General features: G+C 44.5%; 1 protein-coding gene across 1 annotated transcript in view; it reads right to left on the reverse strand.

Annotated features, from left to right (window-relative positions):
• Positions 1 to 605: 605 nt before the first annotated feature.
• Positions 606 to 19637, reverse strand: part of susd6 (sushi domain containing 6) — a 29863-nt gene continuing 10831 nt past the window's right edge. Inside the window, exons 3-7 of the mRNA XM_035143835.2 lie at positions 5578 to 5772; positions 4880 to 5074; positions 4614 to 4752; positions 3006 to 3478; positions 606 to 2885 (exon numbers count right to left, since the gene is read on the reverse strand). Coding sequence (XP_034999726.1) covers positions 2860 to 2885; positions 3006 to 3478; positions 4614 to 4752; positions 4880 to 5074; positions 5578 to 5772 — 1028 coding nt within the window. The 3' untranslated portion in view covers positions 606 to 2859. The remainder of the gene's footprint in view (positions 2886 to 3005; positions 3479 to 4613; positions 4753 to 4879; positions 5075 to 5577; positions 5773 to 19637) is intronic.

Genomic DNA, 19637 nt, shown 5'->3' on the forward strand with positions numbered 1-19637 from the left:
TTGTAAAGTTCAGTAGCATAAATAATAAAACGGGGGGAAAATCTAATTTTCATCCAGAAAAAGGTCATTTGAAAATATTAAAAATAAATATTTAAAGTGTTTTTGAAAGTCTGTTGTTGTAATATAATATAACTTTACTCCTCATTTATTCATTCTGGTGACAAATCAGCATGAGTTTAATTCAAAGAGCAGTTTTGAACCAGTTAAACATGAAAAACACTAAGATGACCTTTGTCCAAAAGTACACACACTTCCTGTTTAGACTGGTAAATGATCCACTTGATTTTGAACTGATGGAAGTAAGTTACTGCAGGAAAGTAAAGTGATCCCATACCAGGTAAAGTGGATTGACTATAATGTTACTATTGTACTACCATAAATGTCAGGCACACACTGCTTTATAACTGTGATCTTGGCGACACAGTGCTGGGAAATATTGAACAGAAGCCGGATTTCCTTGGTTCAGATCTTCCAGGATCTAATCCAAAGGAAAATGGATCCCATTATGTTTGACAGGTGGTTAAACATCGTCCTTGTTGGTACTGGAAACTTTCAGTCAGGAAATGTGAGTGAGAATTCCACAGCAACACAAATGACACATCATCTTCCACATTCAAAAGAAAGCTTTAATTAGAAAGTTATATACACACTGTAAAATTAAATTAAACTTTATACAAATATTAAATTACTATCTTCACACCCACTGCCATGTACAGAGGAGAAACCAAAGCTGAAAGTGTTGAAACTTAAGAATCAGGATGTGTACTTTGTTTAACCTGTGATTTTCAGGGACGCAACACCGTACAACAGTGCTTCTGAACGCAAGGTTAATTTGTGTTTTCTTTCCTTTCTTTTCAATCCCATAATATTTTTAATGCCTTGTAGCAAAAGAGAAGCAAAGGAAGAGTGAAACATAGGTGCTCATAGGTTCATCATCATCATCATCACCACCATCATCATCATCACAGTAGCTGGAAACGCTAGGGGGAGGATAAAGAAGGACGGACATTCGTTTAGTCGTGTCCACAACAGAAGTAAAACTCATCGATAAATACACAGACAGTTTTATGCATAGAATAGAAAAAACAGAGTAAGGCCATTGGAAAGAAACAGAACGCTTTGCAGTTTTGTAAAAGCAACCAACGCGGAGGCTTACGATTATACATTTGAAACAAAAGAAAAGAAAAAAAGAACATGTACAAGTCTAAGGCAACATTCTGCTTGCATGAATAACAGAGCCACGAATTCAAAATAAAATCGAGAACGGAAACTCAGACCAGGTGTTGAGGTTTTTTTTAAAGCTCAAAAAATGATTCTCAGGATCCATCCGAGTCATGCTGTTCCCACGGTGACCAGCTCGACCACCGAAAGCTTTTCAAGTGAGGGCGACTCCTTTCAAAATGACATGAAAGTATGTGTGGTGGGGGGTGGGTTGCCATAACGACAAAACTTTTATTATTATTAATAATTTTTCACCGCAACCAGTTGCAGTGGTGTCGATGGTGCACAGAAGTGGAGACAGGGTCTTCAGTTCAGTGTGAAGTCGGGCGCGTTCCTCTACGGAGACGTCCAGCCAGTCAGCAGAAAACGATAAATATTCGAGAGCACATGAATAATACACACGTTGTGTAGCGGACATGTTGCCTGAAGTGACGCTGGTTTGTTCATATGACTTTATTCAATGCTGGGAGGGATTTCTTTCTGTGGTGAAAAGACGGGGACGTTGTGAAGCCGGCCTCTGGTGGGACGAGGCAGACCAGGAAGCGGCAGCATCGAGGACGACCATATGAGGACATGTCGTCTCCTGCCGAGCTCACACACACACACACACACACACACACACACACACACACACACACACACACACAGCCACACACCAAACAATAAATACAGTGGAGGGGGAATAAACACAAACAACCTTTAGGTTTAGTCATGTGTCCGGTCACTAAGTTCACACACATCCTTTTCTCCTCAGCTTTTCAAAACAAAATGTGACATCGTGTCTCCCTCTCTTTAAACGAGCAACAACGTGGAGCACAGCCCTGGAACCAAAACACAGATCAATCCCACTCATGCAGCAGAGGCAGCGCCCTCCAGACACTGGCTGCATCCGGCAACAGAAAAGAATCCCACTAATCCATAATGCTTGACTGCCGACCGGGTGCACAGATAAGCTACGGAGAGAGACGGAGGAGGCTTCATGCTTCGTTCAGACTGTGCCGTGACAGCGACGACTAAAAAACAACATGCAGCATTCACCAAAGAGGGCCGCAAAAAAAAAAAAACAGCCCCGTCACTCACAACTTTTCAAGTACAGCGGGAAGACGATTCTGATTCTGAGCGCCTCAGCGTCAGGAGCGAACATCTCAAGTTTTTTTTAAATATATTTATATATATCTGCAGTAAACCCGGATTGAGTCGACACGTCTGGATTGCGAGCAATGTTGATATAGATAATTACACCTGGGAGGAGGCAAGTGTATTGTGATACATAGCCTAGAGGACACAACCATGACTCGGTATGCATGTTTCACTCATATACACAGGATCTACAGGATTTATGTTGAACTACAGCCACTTTTATTTGTCTGTAGTTTGATCCAGTAGCTGAGTCCAGTGCTGCTCCGTCACCGCTCGTGGTGCAGTGACTGTTGGTTGTTGTTGGCTTTGCTCTGCATGGGTAGCATTGGTAGAAGAGGTTGCGATGGGGGGGTAATGGGCATAGTTCGAGTCTTTGTCACTGCGTTGTGGGGGTGGTAGGTTGTCAGCCACAGTCAGTTCTAGTCAGCAGTGAGAGAGAGAGAGAGAGAGAGAGAACGAGGGGCTCCGCTGCTGATGCCGAGAGCAGCCTGGCAGGCTTCATGCTTCCTTCAGCAGGGGGATATCTGCAGGGAGAGACAGCAAACATCAGAACGGAGCAGAGGCTGTGGGTGGTTTGGCCAAAAATGTATATCATGGTATAATTTGAAGCTATAGATATAACGCACAAAATCATTCCCTCTTACCATCAGAAAATTCATCCGCAGAGGTCACAGAAAGCAGACTGTTCTGGTCGCTGCTCTCAGAGTCTCTACGGAGAGGTAGGGGGCCTGCGCATGCACCCCCAGGGTGCTCTCTAACCCATGATGATGAAGAGGAGGATGACGAAGAGGAGGGGGCCTGGTGAACCAGCACCGTCTCTGCATGGCGGCGGGAGGAGAAGGAGGAGGAGGTGGATGGCAGACAGAAGTCTAAGTCTCTGTGGTGGCGGGTTCTGCTGGAGCCTTGGCCTCCAGTGGCCCCCTGAGGAAGCCCCTCAGAGAGCACGATGGGCACTCGAGACTCCGGAGGAGCCGGAGGAGGTGGTGGAGAAGGAGGAGGACCTGATGCAGTGCATGGTCCACCGTTTCCATATACAGCCTCTTCGTAGGAGGGAAGGGTCACCTGCACGCCCTCCACCATGATGGAGGAACTCTGGCCTGAGACTCCCTGCTCCCTCCTGGTGGACAGAGATCAAAAGAACGAGTGAGTCAGACAGGAAGACGAGTGTGGACGAGGTGGGTCATGACCATGGCATGTTGCAGTCATGAGTGTTGCCACAGCAGAAACTCTGAATGGAGGTGATTAGTGTCGATTGTACAAACCTGTTATAGCAGGCTGCACTCAGCCCTCAGGACAACCACGCACTAGATCAAATCGTTCTGCTCTTTTTAATCACAGAGCCACAGCAGACACACTTAGTGACTGTCATGGGATTTACCCCTTTTTCTAACTTAACTTTCATTCAGGTGTTTAAGACTTGACTTGTAAAACCAGTTTATAACCAAAACTGTCTGAATAACAGGTGTGTCCACGGAAAGAATGAGCAGCCAAATCATCCGTGTTAATGTGTAACATCGTGGGAGGTAGTTTTACAGCACCAATCATAAAAAGGTCAGCAGTATTCAAGAGCAAGCGAAACTAAAGGTGTAAGAGTTTCTGACAACAGCAGGTTGTTTAAGAAGTGGAGGGCGAAATTAAAAATGATAATTTTCAATGTGTTCAAGCTCCGCATTAAAGCCAAAGGGAGAACGTGCACTCAGAGCAGCATGAACATTGAAAATACAGTTAATGTTTTTTTCTTTTGCTGTTAAAATAACAGCTTCTAACATCGGCAACTGATGCAAACACCAAGCAGCAGCTGTCACATTTGAAGAGAACTCTTTAAGATGGTGGGGTTCCTATTATACACGTAGCTGTTGATACACGTCACTGCTGATTGGGCAACACCTCGGACACACCCAGCAAACAAGAGAGAACCTACTTGGAAGCCGTTGCACACCGTTTTGAACAAAAGTTTAACCCCCCCAAAAAAACATGGCGAAAACAGTGCAAAATGTTTGGAGCTTGAATGTGTCCCTACGTTCAGGGGAGCCAGGAATCGAACTACAAACTCAAGTAACAGTGGCCAACCTTCTCGGCCACCTGAGCCTCTCAGGAAGGAGTCAACTGAACAATACAACAGTTCAGGTCATGCAACTCAAAGTGTGTGTTTTTTTAGCTTTGAATCGACAGCAGACACAGTGTACGACTGCGTTTAAATCTCCCGAGTGGGATGTTACAACTGAAGTGATTGTAATTTGTGTGCATCTTACCTGCTGTGATGGAAGGACTTGAGTTTTGGCTGTACAAGAACAAACAGCACCACTAAAAGCAGGATGAGAGCCACCGAACTAGCTGTGGATGCCACGATGGACAGAGCCGGTATACCCAGCGGCGAGCTTGGCTCTTTGTCTGAGGGACACAAGGAGAGAGAGAGAAGAAGTGAGTGTGTGATTCACTTATTCAGATTTAACATTTCTTGCACGGGGTTGTGTAATTACAAATACAGATCAAGAACTGGGAAGCTGCTGTGAAATACCTTGTGTCAGTCGGCAGCTGATCTGCATGGGGGCGTCCCACTCGCCGTTCTGGCAGGTGAGGAACTTGTAATCTCCTTTCAGAGCGTAGCCCTCGTCGCAGAAGTACTCGATGACCGTCTTCTGGGTGAGGCGGGGGCAGGGAGATGGGTGACAGCGGTAGCCACCGTTCTCTGGTTCAGTGGGGGGTGAGCACACTGGGAGGAATGGAGAAAAGGCAATAGAGGTTTTTTTTTAACCGTCACGGCTGCTGCTGTGTGCAGAAATTGTGTCGGACCATAATTTCTACCTGTGGTCCGGTTTGTTTCCTGTGGTTTAGTAAATGCTGAAATGTCTGTGTTCCCTGCTGGCTCTCAAGGACACACTCTCCGTCTGTGTTATGATACTGTGAGCTATTCAACTGATGTGATATTTCAGTTTTATTGCAGTCATGTGCGTGTGAGTCCATAAAGCAGGTTTTATTTATACCCTATACACTTTACCAGCTATAACAAGCTGCTTTCAGACATGCCAGTATTCATTCTAGAGGGATTTCTATCAGCTAAAATTATTTCTTCTCAAAGACGACTATCTAGACGGGTGTACGAGCATAATCAGCCACGAATGACCGTTTAAAAAAACAGACAAATTAAACACAAAACAAAAAGTAAAAGATGCGTGCTCGTGACAGTCCTGTGTTTGTATTTTTAAACTTGCTCACCGAAGCTTCTGATGCAGCGTGGTGGCTGCTGGGACCAGGCTCCAGAACTGGTACAAATGATAGTGGTGGGTCCATCTGGCGTGTAGCCGGGCTCACAGCCATAGGTCAGCAAGGTGCCCGGTGGGAAGGAGCCCCTGTTGGCTTCGGTCTGGTTCAGCAGGTCTCCGTGCTGCACACCAGGAGGCTGCACACAACCTGAAGACACATAATCGAGTGGAGAGAATTAATAACTGGCTGCTTTGAAGGCCTAAGTGATAGAAGCCTTTTAGGTTTTTGGTGTCAGAACAAGACAAAAGTAAGATAAGAAGCTTCTCCCTTCTCTTCTCTGGCTCGCGGCTGAACCCATGATCCTTTAATGCTTATGCAAGGAGCGACCCAGCTGCAGGCCCGGAGCCACAATGGGGAAAATATGGGATTCTGAACCATATTTTAATAATGCAAGGTAACAAGGTAATTATGAAAGGTATGTAAGTAGCCTCAGTGGAGTTAAGTCTGCCTCCAGACAGGATGTGTAGCATCTTAATTTTCAATTTATGCAGGGATTTCCGTGCGTTAAAGGCCCGCCGGGGGAAACAAGGAGAATGTATCTGAAACGTGACCTGGTTCTTTGAAGAATTATGCACCAATGTAACGTCAAATAAACCCGGTATTTACAATTAGTAACGGACTGTTTGTTACAGAGGCAGGATCATAGTCCTCCAGCAACAATATTTTACATCACATTAATGTGGCGCTGCTGGAATATGGTGATGTCCTATCATTAAGCTGACACACGCTGTCGGCTGGACTCCTCCACAGGCAGTTGCCACCGGGTCAAACAACTTCTCACAGGGTAAAACTGTCAGCTTGACAGGCTGAGCAGATAATTAAAGCTCAGAGGTATTGTTATGTGAAACTAGGCTGCGTTTTTACACAGGTGAGGGATACGGCACTGTATCAACATGACAGGTTGGGCTGGAGAAGGCCGCGCTGTGCAGTACAGAGAATATATCTCCAGTGCCTACAGTGGATTAAAATGTCACGGGGGCTCCACAGAGATCTAATTTCTCACCATTATCTCCCGCTCATTAAACTGTGCTCATCCCACACCAGCATCTCTCTCTCTCTCTCTCTCTCTCTCTCTCTCCGGCAGGGAGACAGGATGTTCAGTGAGGTTTGCTTACTTGGCTCTAATGACAGACTCGAGGCTCTAAAGACAGGACGGGGCAGAGAACCTGGAGTTAATTGTGCTGTGATGTTCCCATGCTCTTTTTTTGTATGATTTTGCGATGTCACGCCAGCTGCTGGTGTGCAAGTTTCGTGGGGGTTTGTTGCAGCGAGGGAGCAAATGATCGGAATACGTGCTGCAAACTCCGTCCCCACTGACTCACACACACACGCAGATGTTCATAGAAAAACACATTTGGAGCAGAAATCTGACAAGAGCGGAGAATCTAAATCCACAATCTGACATAACATTGCAGCACCTGTGTAAACTAAGGCAGGACAGCAGGAGGCTGACTTTACTGTGAGTACTGAGCTGTTTGCAGACAAGCATCGAAGTCAAGACTTTGCTGACATTTTCTGGAGGAGCTGTGTGTGAAAAACGAAAAGATCCAGATATTTTCCATAACTTTTCCTGCCAGCCCCCTGGTAAAATATCCAGAAAATGTCAGAGTGAGCCCACGTAAGAATACAGCAGGAAAATGTCGGGAGAGTGTTGATCACGTTTCTAACACACAACAGGCGTGAAACTGGAGGAATACAAATATCTCAGGATGAAAAAACAGGAACCATACACGAGGAAGACGCTGACGAAGATGCCTGTGTTGATGTGCTGTGAATAAAATCATTTCCGCAGCAGAAATTAAATGTCATGTCCTGCCTCCTGCATTCTCTACCCAGGCCTGAATCTTCCCACAGATTTTCCTTGTGTTGTGAAAGTGCCGATCTGCTGCTGCGCTCTTCATATGCAAAAGGCGAACTCTGGAAAATGTCCGAACCCAATTATCCGAATAACAGATACTAACGACCTCATTTTATTACCTCTGATCGGGTTAATCTGTGAAGAACGGTTTTGCAAGAATTTGGGACCTGGCTTCACTCGAACATTTTTCAGTAATGACTCTAAACTCGTAAAGCCCTCTAGGCTATCGTATAGACATTAAATCTGTCACAGCAAGTGAAGAATTTTCAGTTTCTTATCCCTACATCTTTTCTGTCTGATTTATTAAATGGAATCATATGACGTGCGCTGATTCCCCCCCCCCCAGTAACGAGGGGACAAGCATAAGTACATTTTAAACACCCCCCCACAGCGATGAACATTAATAATGCCATCAACGCTAATGACCACACGGCTCATTATTTAATCCTTGGTCTGAGTATTTATAAAACCATATTAGCCATGGTCGCCTGTGGTGTCTTATCACTTGCTCGACACAAACAAACACAGCGACACTGCAAACAGCCACTTTTCTTGTCTTTCCTCCGAGTCGGTTCAGCGATTGAAAGAGAGACTATTTCCACAGCAGCGCCTCTAACATCTTCTAATCTCCCGGGAGAAACGCCGCTCTAAGCTGGTGGCAGAAGATTAAATGCAAAATGCAAACACTCAAATGTGCGACCGCCTATTCACTCACACACACACACACACACACACACATACACACAAAGTCAACACCCACAAACAAAGACACTCCCAGGACCAAGTCATGTAATACCAAAGGGTGTGTTATTGAATTCAGCTGGGGACAGATTTTGTGTGTGTGTGTGTGTGTGTGTACCAAATATGGAGTTGCCACCTGGTTATTATAGATAAACTAAAAAGCCACAGATGTCAGCCTGCTGGAGAGATGAGGGTTTTTCGCCTTCTCCAATTCTATCACTCTCTATCATAACATATTTGGTTCTATGGCTGCATCTACCTAACTTTCATTATTGGTTAACCTCTTAATTATTTCCCCTAAATAATCAATTTGTTATTTGTCATTGAAATAGAAAAGAAAATCTAGTTTCTCAAAGCGACAGTATCTAAAACGTATTCACTTAACTATTATGATGCAAGACAACGAGAAGCAGAAATTAAACTCCTCACATTAAAAACTGACATAAAATGAAAAGCACTTTCACTTGAGCAATGCGTTAATCAACTTATCATTTCAGCTCTTTGTTGTTAGTCGTTTCCAGATTTTTCCCAAGGAGACTGAAGAACATACACCCTTAAATCTCCTTGTGTTGAATCTCCTACCCGCAAATAAGATTACACCAGCTAATTCGATTAAAGTCAAAATTAGAGCTACAGGGATCAAACCAGCCGATATGAGCTCGCTGCAGAGAGGAGGAGGAGGAGCGTATGTTGAATGATGAGCAGCGAGAAGCTGCAGCACAGAAATGCCAACCTAGGCTTGAGGTAATTTACATGTAAAACCATTATGTACAGTTTTCGTTTTTCACTGTTAAATGTTCTTAGCTCCCGATTATTGACAACACCATCTGCCCTTAAAGGAGACATATGCTGCTTTTCATTGTTTCTGTCCTCTGTGTTATATGTGCATGGAAGTGATATCAATATTTATGACTCGAATACATCGATACTGTTGATCTCACACACAGAAAGACAATCTGCAGCGTTTCCAGACGCCATTTGACAGCGTGACCCGAGCAGTTGTTCGTTGAGCTGCTTCAGGGCGATTACAGGCTCCTCCGAGGAGGAGATGGTGCTAATGGAGGTGGTAAAGGAGATGAATTGATGACTCCCAGTCTGGGAGGCAGCAGGGGACAAAAAAGGCCTTAGGGTGCAGTTTAGGACAAAAGCCTTTAGCCAGCAGCCGCCGTTATGATCTTTTGTGAAGCGCTGCGAAGGCAGTCAATAAGAACTGTAGAAGACTGATGAGGGTTAATGGTATTTCATGATCTTTAGCATTTTAACTGCTTTATTGTCTCGAGGATTAAGGCATGGGCATGAATGGACACATTCAACCTTACACATAAAGAGTCATGAAAACCTCTGCAATCCAGAAGGAAGAACACACCATGAATTTAAAACATTGGAGCCTGTCAGAAGCTGATCCTACGGTCAAAACGTTCTTTCACACTGATTACATCAGACGACATACTTTATGTAAAGGTTCTGCTCGATAAAAAATATTTATGAAGGAAGAACTAACGAGACCGGCTTCAGTAAAAAAAAAAAAAACATACAGCATAATCTGGCTTTAAGTCGAGTTCTTTATCAAGTACAAGATGTTAAAATACACGCTAGTTATTTTGGTAGCTCTGAGCAAATCCTCTGTTTATGTTAAGTCATCAGGGAACATCCCTGCATCATCATGTGGTTCGAGGATAAAGCATTAAAATATGGTTACAGGCTTCACCCGCTCCAGGGACAATTCGTACCCAGAGACCAGGTCACAGAGGACACTGAAGTCCGGTCAGACAAACCATGAAGCCAATTAAATGTCCTTTTTTGAAACCCATGGTCGTTTCACAAGCGCAACAAACCAGGCTCTCGCTCTCATGCAAGGAAAACCTTGTGACCTGTAGCAACCATGTTCCATCATCTGGAGTTTTCTAAATGCTGTCAGCACTTACTGCACAGACAGAGGCGCCTACATTTACAGTGTGGTTCAATGGCATTAGAAAAATCTGCTACAAACCTTTACCTGCTTGTAACACTCACAGCCAAGTGCATCGTAACAGTCAAACTGCTTTCAGACACGCACTGAACTCTGCACATCTTCCTGACATTTTCTAGAGGGGCTGTACGTGAGAAGACAAATGTCCGAGGCAGTTGCTCCAGACGCTTCCCAGAACTTTTCGTGAGCAAGAAGGTGCCACAAACAAAAAAGACGCTGAGGAAGATGTCAACTTGACGATGAGATTCAAGAGCTTTTGGCAATAAGGACTGAGGCCGGCGTCTAGGCTCCAAACTGTTTTCCTAACACTTTGCTGAACTAACTATAAAATAAATCATCCATTTTACACAGTAGACTGATACCAATGATACCTTTAAAAAAACACACACACACACACTTTCTCATCTTGCACACTACATCCCATGAGAGTAGAAGAAATCAAACTCATGCCAGCTTAAAAAGTGAAACTGAAGAATACATATCAAAAAAAAAGAAAAGAAATATGGTTGTTAAATCTTAGAACTGAGAAGAATTTTTTATTTGAACTCCCACTGGATTACATTTGTCAGAGAGAAGTCAGCTCCTGCGTTAGAACAAGAATGTGAGAATTGAGCTGAACTAAAAAAACATAACCAGAGAAGACAGGTGAGGTAAAAATAGTAACTGAGAAATAGAAAGTAAAAATACTGACAGGAAAATGTGCTTATCTTTTTAAAGAAACTGGCAGAAAACCGAGAGGGGGAGGGGAGAACAGTGGGAGAGGATGCAGAAAAATCATGGAACGCTGTGGTCCAGGCCAGAAAGAGACATGTCTTAGCAGGTTAACCAACAGATCTGTGTGCAAAGCAGAGGATCTGTACAACAACAATGGGAAGAGGAGGCTGCTCCAGCACATACCACACTGTGGGCTGGGCGAGCACAAACCGAAAGGCTGTTTGAAAAGGAAAGAATGAACGCCTGGTTCAGTATCCAGAGATAGTGGAGCAGTAAAAGACGTACAACCTCGCGGTCTCTCCCTTTTCCCCATCGCCCTCTCGGCCCAGATTGAATATTGGCTTAGAGAAAAACACACAGGGAAAAACCTGATCAAAGCGATGAGCAACGCCAGAGTGGATTTCAGCACACCATGTTTTGTGCTTATGAGGAAGGGCAATGAGTCACAGTTAAACACAAGCTGTTCTCCCACTGGTCTGATGTTCAGAGTTTGCTCAAGAGAAGGGAGGGGAAGTTTGAAACCTGTTGACAGAGACACGAGGGTCCTTGTGAAATCTCGTGGACAAAGTGGGTGAGAACAAGATACTTGCATTAAATCTAAATTTACAGATATGTCCAGGGAAAATTTGTGCTTTAAATCAGATTATCCTGTGAATATCCACCGAAGACCAACTGGACTCAAGGTTTACTCGAGTTAAATAAAGTGGACACATAAAAAGGATAAACTATTAAAAAATCTTCCGGGCGCACAACTGTAAGCTGATCAAAGTGTTTAAAATGCTAAAAGGTCGGAGAAATGCTCGTGATGTAGTGGGAGAACTGGGCCAGGGCAGAGCGCTCATGGGGCTGATTGCTAATCCCAACATCCAGCGCCTTAAGGCTGTGCTGGAGGAGCCTCAGGACATGGGGGGCGTTAAATCCCCTGCCTGACTATGAAGTGTCTTCCTGGCTGTGAATATCTCCCTTTCACCATCTGTTACTGACGGCACTCGCCCGCTAAGAGCTGGAGGGGTGGGGGTGGGTTGAGGAGAACCCTGGCGGGGAGGGGGAGCCTCGGGTTTTAGCCCTGTTTGCCCGGGCAAATTAAAAATTCTAATTATCCTCCTATTACGAGCCGGGAGCGCTCTCAAGCAGATCTGATAGTGATGACTTCTGCAGCCAGCTGTTTGGTCGCCCCGTAGAACAATAGGCTATAAAACAGGGTGTGTTTCCCACTGTGCGCGCGCATGTTCAAGTGTGTCGGGAAGCAGGGGAATGTGTGTGTGTGTGTGTGTGTGGATTGTGTGTGTGTGTGTGTGTGGGGGTTGGATTAAGCTAAAGACAGAGGGGATGATGATGCTCTCTTTGGCCTGGTAAATATGTTTTTGTGTTCCTTTGTTGGCCGCCCCTCCGAGTCCTCCGTTGTCGCTGTTGTTGTTTTTGATGATGTCGCTGTCATTTTTGGGGCCAGGGGTGTTTTTGTATTTTGCCACGTTCCAAACTCTCTGACACTAATCCATGGGATTTTTAGCCAAGCTGTTGTTATTAGAGTGCAATACAGTGCAGCCGAGCCCACGGGTGGGACAGTGCTGCAAAGACAGTTCCACATTCATTTCTGCCACTGGTGGATAGTGGGAAGATAAAGAGAGACATGTTTACCTTTATTAACCTGCTGACAGGAAAATGGGAATTTGGTGGGAGCGCTAATAGAATCAAACCAGGTTCACTATACTATACGTACAAAATACGAGGGTATACAAGCTCGGATGTTCAATCAGCCTCATATCCTCACAGTGGAGAAGAGGAAGTAGAAGAAATTTGCGTGTTCACCCATGTGTCATGTCACATCCAAGTTAGAGGTCAAAAAAAAAAATAGCACAAGTGAACTGATTTGATTTACGTCCTGTGGATAAATGATTACTTTTTGTGGTATTACATATGATAGTTTTAAAAAACAGCCTTGAAGCGTGTGGGTCGGCCCTAAACCCTAGTTTTAAAAAGATAACTTAAGAAGATTACATCGAGGCAAACTGTTTCTAAGTTAGGAGGCTATCCATTCTTTGAAGTGAGTGGAAGTCCTATAGTTCAAAGTGACTAGATTCGTGTACTGTGTCATAAAAAGAGCCAAAAGAGAAAGATTCTATAACTTTAGTAAACTTCTATACATTATGAAATAATATGTGATCATGACTCTTGACTTCTTTGGTGAGTGTGTGTGGGTTAAGAGTAAGTTTCCTGTACTCGCTTTCGTTCTTTCATCACAGATACGTTTTCAGTGTGAGGCACTTCAAACCATTTGAAGTGACACAACTCAATACGCTGACACGGGTGGGCGACACTGGGCCGTAACATAGGACTCTTAATGTCTGGGTGAGCGATACTACCAGTGTCATGTTCTGCTGTGAGCGGCTTAGAGGTCGTCATTCAGTCACACATAAATATCTGCTTTCATATTCTGGCAACTCGCAACAGCTGAGCCCTGAGCGAAAAGCAAGAAAGACAACCGAGGCATTCTGTGTTGAAAGGATGTGGGAAATAAAAAAAGGTGGACTTGTACTACTGTAGCTTGGACAGAACGCAGACACAGAAAACCAATTTTTCCCTAGAAAAAGGGGGCTGTTGTTGCATCTGCAGGACCTCCGAGAGAAGGTGAAGGGACCGAACAGAGGAAGAGCGGAGGAGGAGGAAAAAAGACGAGGAGGATGAAGAACAGGGAGGCAGTGTGATGGAGGTGACGGCACGTTTACATAAAAGCCTGACTACAAACAGATGCAGGCAGACAGTTATTCACTCTGCAAGTGGAGGTTGCGAGTGTCCCAAAGGGGCGCTTTTGTAAACAGCAGGGCTTTTGTTACTCACTGACAGCCTACACCTCTGTTGTGTGAATGGTTAGGGCCACAGTGGATGAATCGCAGTGTCAGACAGAACAGTGGGCGCTCATGTCATCTCCACACACTCCTACAAAAGGCCAAGCGATGTCCGTATTGTCCACCGACGCCAAAGCCAACAGCGTCACATCTACTGTAAACAGGAAATTGGCCACAAAACACGAGTCTGATAGCTGCAGGCCTCGGAACTGAGCGTTTAGCCGACCACTTGTTTCTTTTCCTGCAGCTGAAACACATGAACAAACACATAATGCATACACCCATGGCGAAGAAGGTCCCTAAAAAGACAAAAACATCCTCCCTGCTCCCCCACCCGTTCGTTCCCTGCTGTTGCGATTCATTTAGCAAGCCACGTGTGCTGCCATTACACCTCATTGTCCCTGCTCACCGAGGGACGGGGCACAATGACAGATTTAAGCAGCGTGCCTCCGAAAAGCACAACAGACAACTTTGCATTTGAAGGGTTAAATATGCATAAGAGGCCAAAGTGGGTGAGGGCAGGGGGGGAGGGTGGGGAGTACCACCATTGTGTGACCCTCTCCTCAACCCCCTAAAGATACAGGCGTACATACACATGCACTTTCTGCCTTTATTTAACAGATGGGAGGATGTTAGCAGAGGCAAACAGTGAGCTCCCCCCTTTTCTCTATCACCCTTACTCCAGAGGACAGCTGGGAGGCAGACATTCCTTCTACTCAGCTTTCAGAGGAAAACAAAAGAGTGTGTGGGACCCCTCCTACACACACGTGCATGTGTTCAGACACACACACACACACACACACACACACACACACACACACACAGACACACATTACCCCCAAAAAAACTGTCAATGCAACTGTGGGCTGATCATATTACAACAGTCCGAGCCCGCCTGCCCGCAGAGATGTGTGAGTGCCGAGCCTCGGAATTTTGTTGAAGGTGAAAGTTGGGGAGATAATCCCGACCCCTGGTGAAGACAGTGTTAAGTCTGGCTGTAATAAAATGGAAATTTTTAAAACTGCACTGAGACAAAAAAGCTCTGGCTGCAGCTGGCTGTTCTTTTCGAGCCAACTTATCTATCTCAACCTATCCGGCACGCCTGGGTTGTTTGTTGAACAGGTTCATTGCAATAGCACAGCACGTACTGTACTACAGACACCACAGTGGCTGGGGGGGAAAGGAGCAGTCACATTGTAGAGAGCAGGAAGACTCTTATTTTGGTTATGTTAACACAGAGGGATGCAGGATTATGCAAAACCCCACAAGGCAAGAGAAGACAAGAGACCGTCCTACATTGTAAATAACATCTCCAGTGATCCAACAACACAGTCATTGTTGCAGCTCAGTGTTTGTCCATCATCATTCTAATGAAGCACAACTGGACTTTGATGGAGCAACTGCTCTAGCAAGTCGCTCCACGAGTGAACAAATGGTGCCGAGCATCAGAGGCCAGTTTAACACTCGCAGCCTGTTCTGCTGAGAGAAGAGGAATGCCATTTGTTGTTCGTGCCGTGTTTCCCATTAATTACCTTGACTGTGGCGGCCTGTGCTCAGCCCCTACATGCCCCGCTGCCGCTCTGTTTTTTTAACTCTCTCACTCAAACACATTGACAATGGACCATTAGGAGGACCAGGAGAAATCCAGCTGCATCGCTGGCCTGATTGGACTGTCAAAAACATCCGTAAGGTTTTTACAATACTCAGGTGCCAGACAGAGACCAGTCAAAATATTCCCAAGAAAATATATCAAGCCTGGGCAACTATCTACTTTCCTTTTAATCATAGAATAATAATAAGATTCTGAAAATTCAATTGAAGTCATAAAATACAACATCTCAGATATATTGTTGTCAGAACAAAGTCCATGGACAGTGTTTATCATACAGGTGGAAACAAAGTACAGTTTATATTGCCGGCTGGAACTCCAACATAGCAATCTGTTTGTGGACATAAAGATTTGAAACTTTGTCGTCATCCGATCCCAGGACAGGACTCTCGCCAGCATGAACAGCAAGGTAACTTCACACGTACTTTTGAGTAACTTGTTACTGTGCGAGAGTGAAAGGAGAAGTAAGCAAAACAATACAGTTTCTGACTCATACATACTAAAATAATTGTTGTAGCTCGTTAAGCCTCAACTCAAAAAACATCACAAGGTAGCAGCATGTTCCAGGTTATTTTCAAATGTGTCAACTAGGTTATTAATAAATTTGTGGCTCAATGCCAACCGACCTGTGAAGTAACTATGACTTCGGCTCACACATAGAAACCCAAGCTGTTAGCGATAACATGTTAAAAACAACCTGTTATTAATTAAACTATAAACTCGATATTACTCTAGTATCAATATATGTTGGTGTCATTTATTAATAAAAAACACTTAATATTTGCTGAGAGTTGCTCATATGTCTCCATTTCTTTGTTGGTTGAGTTTTCTGGAACATTTGAACTCTGAGTTTTTTCAACTGAATACAAATACAAGGATTAATTTATTAATCCACTGTCCTGTACAGACAGATATGCAAATGAATACAGATAAGACATACAGAGACAGGCAGACTTTTCATAAATCCTCACACAATTATCCAAATGGACGCCAGCGAAGCCTGTACAAAGACCTTCACCATTTGGCTATTTGTTTCAGATGATGTAATACGGACAGAGGGCATTAGAGTGGCGATAAGCCAACTGGCCACTATACATCTCCATTTAATGGGCTGGATAGATTGTGGGATGGGACGATAGACAACAAAGAGAAAAACACCAAATAATAAGATGTAAACAGGATACAGTAGGTGTTAATTAGAAAAATCTTGCAGGGAAATTAAAACCATGTGACATGTGCAACATAATGGCAGTTGAAACTGACTTCTAGCCATGTGAAATGAGTTGTGTAGACATTAGGGAAGACAGACTGTTTTGGTGGGGACCCAGGTTGAGGCCTATAAATCAGACAATAATGAAGTATCTTTAAGCGAGGCATTTAATCCCTTCCCTCCAGGGGTGTTGTTCTGAATCCAACTATATGCCCTGACTTCTCTCTGGAGGATGATCAGGAATGAGTTAGGACTCGTGGTGTGTCATAGCCTCTCTTCTCCTGATTCACAATCTCTACTAAGCAGCCATTGAACTTGAAATGGCCTAAAACAAGACAGGAGTTGTTGAGCCATTTCTGCAGAATTGCAGTCAGTTAAAGAGAAACAGCTGCACTCCGCCTCCACTCATGACAACCGGACACACGAGTGTGTCAGGATCGCCCAGCCCTTCCCCATACCTCAATGTTAGAATGTCTCTCATCATATGTGGTTTACATGTTGTAATTTGCTCTCATTTTTGCTGTGTTTAAATAGCCTCAATGCACTTTGTGACACCTGTTTAACTAGCACATATTATCATGAGTTTGTGATGAAGCTAAAGTTGCATTAAGGGTAAAAGCTGAATCTACAGATTAAGGGCTTCTACGCGATGCAGTGCAATACTCCCCCAATTTCTACGGTCTCCACACAGCTCGGACATGTCGAGTCATGAAAATATGCATTCACACTCCAGTGGAGCAGCTGATAACCATGCTTGCTGATAGAGACAATTACAAAACTGTTGTTGTGCTCAACTTATCACTATCATGCAGGCAGCTAAAGAAAAAGCATGTAAATGTTTTAAAAGTCTTGAGATATGGAGCTTTCATTCATGTGGTACGACTTGACTGTTCTGTGAGTGCTGTTGCTCACAGTCCTTGCACGGCGTGGATGTCTCAACAATTGGCCAATTCAGCATGTGTGTAGGATGCTCTGTGTGCCTCATGTGTGAGCTGCTGAACATGTTTGAACATGATGCCGCTGTTGACTAACGATGTGACGAAGACATCGGCCCACACTGTTTCAGTGGGCCTGAAAACCACATCAAAGAAGTGAGAAAGGGGGGGGGGGACCGAGAGACAGACGAGACTGAGACAGAATTTTTTTTTTTTAAAAAGACAAAAACAGAAAGTAATTGAGGGAAGCAGCTTGACAATGCAAATTTAAAAAAGAACAGCACAACACAGGTGATAAAACAGAAAGGAAGCACCGACAAAAACTTGAGAAAAAGAATGAATAAAAGACTGAAAGAAAGGACAGAAGCAAAAGCAACAGAAGACAGAAGACAGGAGAGACTGGGGGATATATTTAGCAGCTCATTAGTCAGAGATGTCCTCTACTCAGCAGGCTGGTCCCTCCGATGAGGCCCTTTGAAAATCATTATGACTGCCTGCTGCTTCAGACAACCACACACATTTCACTGGGAAATAATTTTACAAACTGCCTCTCCTCTCCTCAGCCCTAATGTAGCTTCAAAAATAATCCTCACGTTGTGGAGAGGCCCCCCGAAAAAACAAAGCTTTGTACTACTCAAAGTGACATGGTGTTTTTATTGACTACGTTTAACATTACATTTGTGGCATTAGCATGAACATTTCTTGATGTTTTCCCAGATTTCCAAGAGAATACTTCATGGAACTTGATGGAAAAAAAGTCAGGCGTATTTAGGGGACTGATATCGATGAGTCTGTGCAATTTGGTGCAGCTTGATTGGATTTAAGGAGCCTGTCGGGCCTTGGTGGAGGTATGTGCTCTACTGAGTGCACATCTAGTTTTGTGCGTTATCAGATTTGGCCGCCGGAGTGAAATATGCCGTCGGTGCCACCACTCCCTGCTTCGACATTTATTAACCTTGAACACAGCACCTCTCATCAGTGGACATGTATCAGCGTGTGGCCAGAACACCACACACACACACACACACACGCTGCACACTGCATGTAGCAGGAGAAAATGTTAAACCTTACATCCCAAAATCTGTAAAATCAATGAGCAGTAACATTAAATTGGATTTAAAACAATGAAAATCACACGATGAGCTTAGTGTTTGCAGGCAGGTGGGAGCGATATGAAGATAACTGTAATCCCGGCCATCTGGGATCTTCTCAAAGTAATGGAACTGTCTGGTCAACAGTTAAGAGTCAGCGAAATTGTCTCGAGTCGACTGTCTGCACTGCGGTATCCGTTTCCATGGGAGCTTTTCTTTCTCAGGTTAGGCGTTGAAAAAATAAAGAAGTCTCCCTTTAGGGCTTGATTGGTTGGGAGAGCAGTTTCGATGACACGGGGTGAGAGCGGAGAGTGACTTCTCAAGTGATCAACACGCAGGTAATGAAAGAGAGAGGCCGGCCGATTCGAGCAGACCGCCGCTAATGGGCTCCAGTTGCACCTGGATGATTGGAGCCTTAAAGAAAGACGACGAGAGAGAGGGAGAGAGCCAGAGAGAGAAGGAGGGGGGGAGGACAGAGACATCATAGAAATGGGGCTGTGCTGTGCTCAATATACCGAGCCGCACAAACACGCACACACAGAGTGAGTTAGCAGTCCTAATTGCAGACTGGTGATCGAGTGGAGCTGCAGCTTGCCGCGGTTTGGTCTGTGGCTTCCAACGCTGCCCCTAAAAGCCCTCTTTGTTCTCACGTTTCAGAGACGAGCCGGTAGCCAATGTGTTGCTTTGCTCCTGCCTTCTAAACGCCTTGCTAACAGGCCTTCGGGGGACTATTCTAGTTAATTGCACAGAACCTACTGCAACCCCCGTCCCCACTGGATTTCACTGTTTGTAAACCCAGCCTTTCTAGCAAACTTTCTGCAAGGACTGGAACACAACAGCGATCAGGCCGACTCACTCACCGTCACTTTTTTTGTTGGCACACACCATTTTGTTTGGCTACAGGAGAGGTTTTTTACAGTGGGAGAAGGTTCCAAACAGTTCCAGGGGACGCTCGGTGAAAGGAAGTGAAAAAATATTGCATTAGTTATCTAAGGAAGATCTTAGAAAATAGCCTAAATGCAAGTGATTTGGTTTTACG

The sequence above is a fragment of the Hippoglossus stenolepis genome, chromosome 20 (assembly GCF_022539355.2).
Source record: "Hippoglossus stenolepis isolate QCI-W04-F060 chromosome 20, HSTE1.2, whole genome shotgun sequence".
Classification (NCBI taxonomy): domain Eukaryota; kingdom Metazoa; phylum Chordata; class Actinopteri; order Pleuronectiformes; family Pleuronectidae; genus Hippoglossus; species Hippoglossus stenolepis.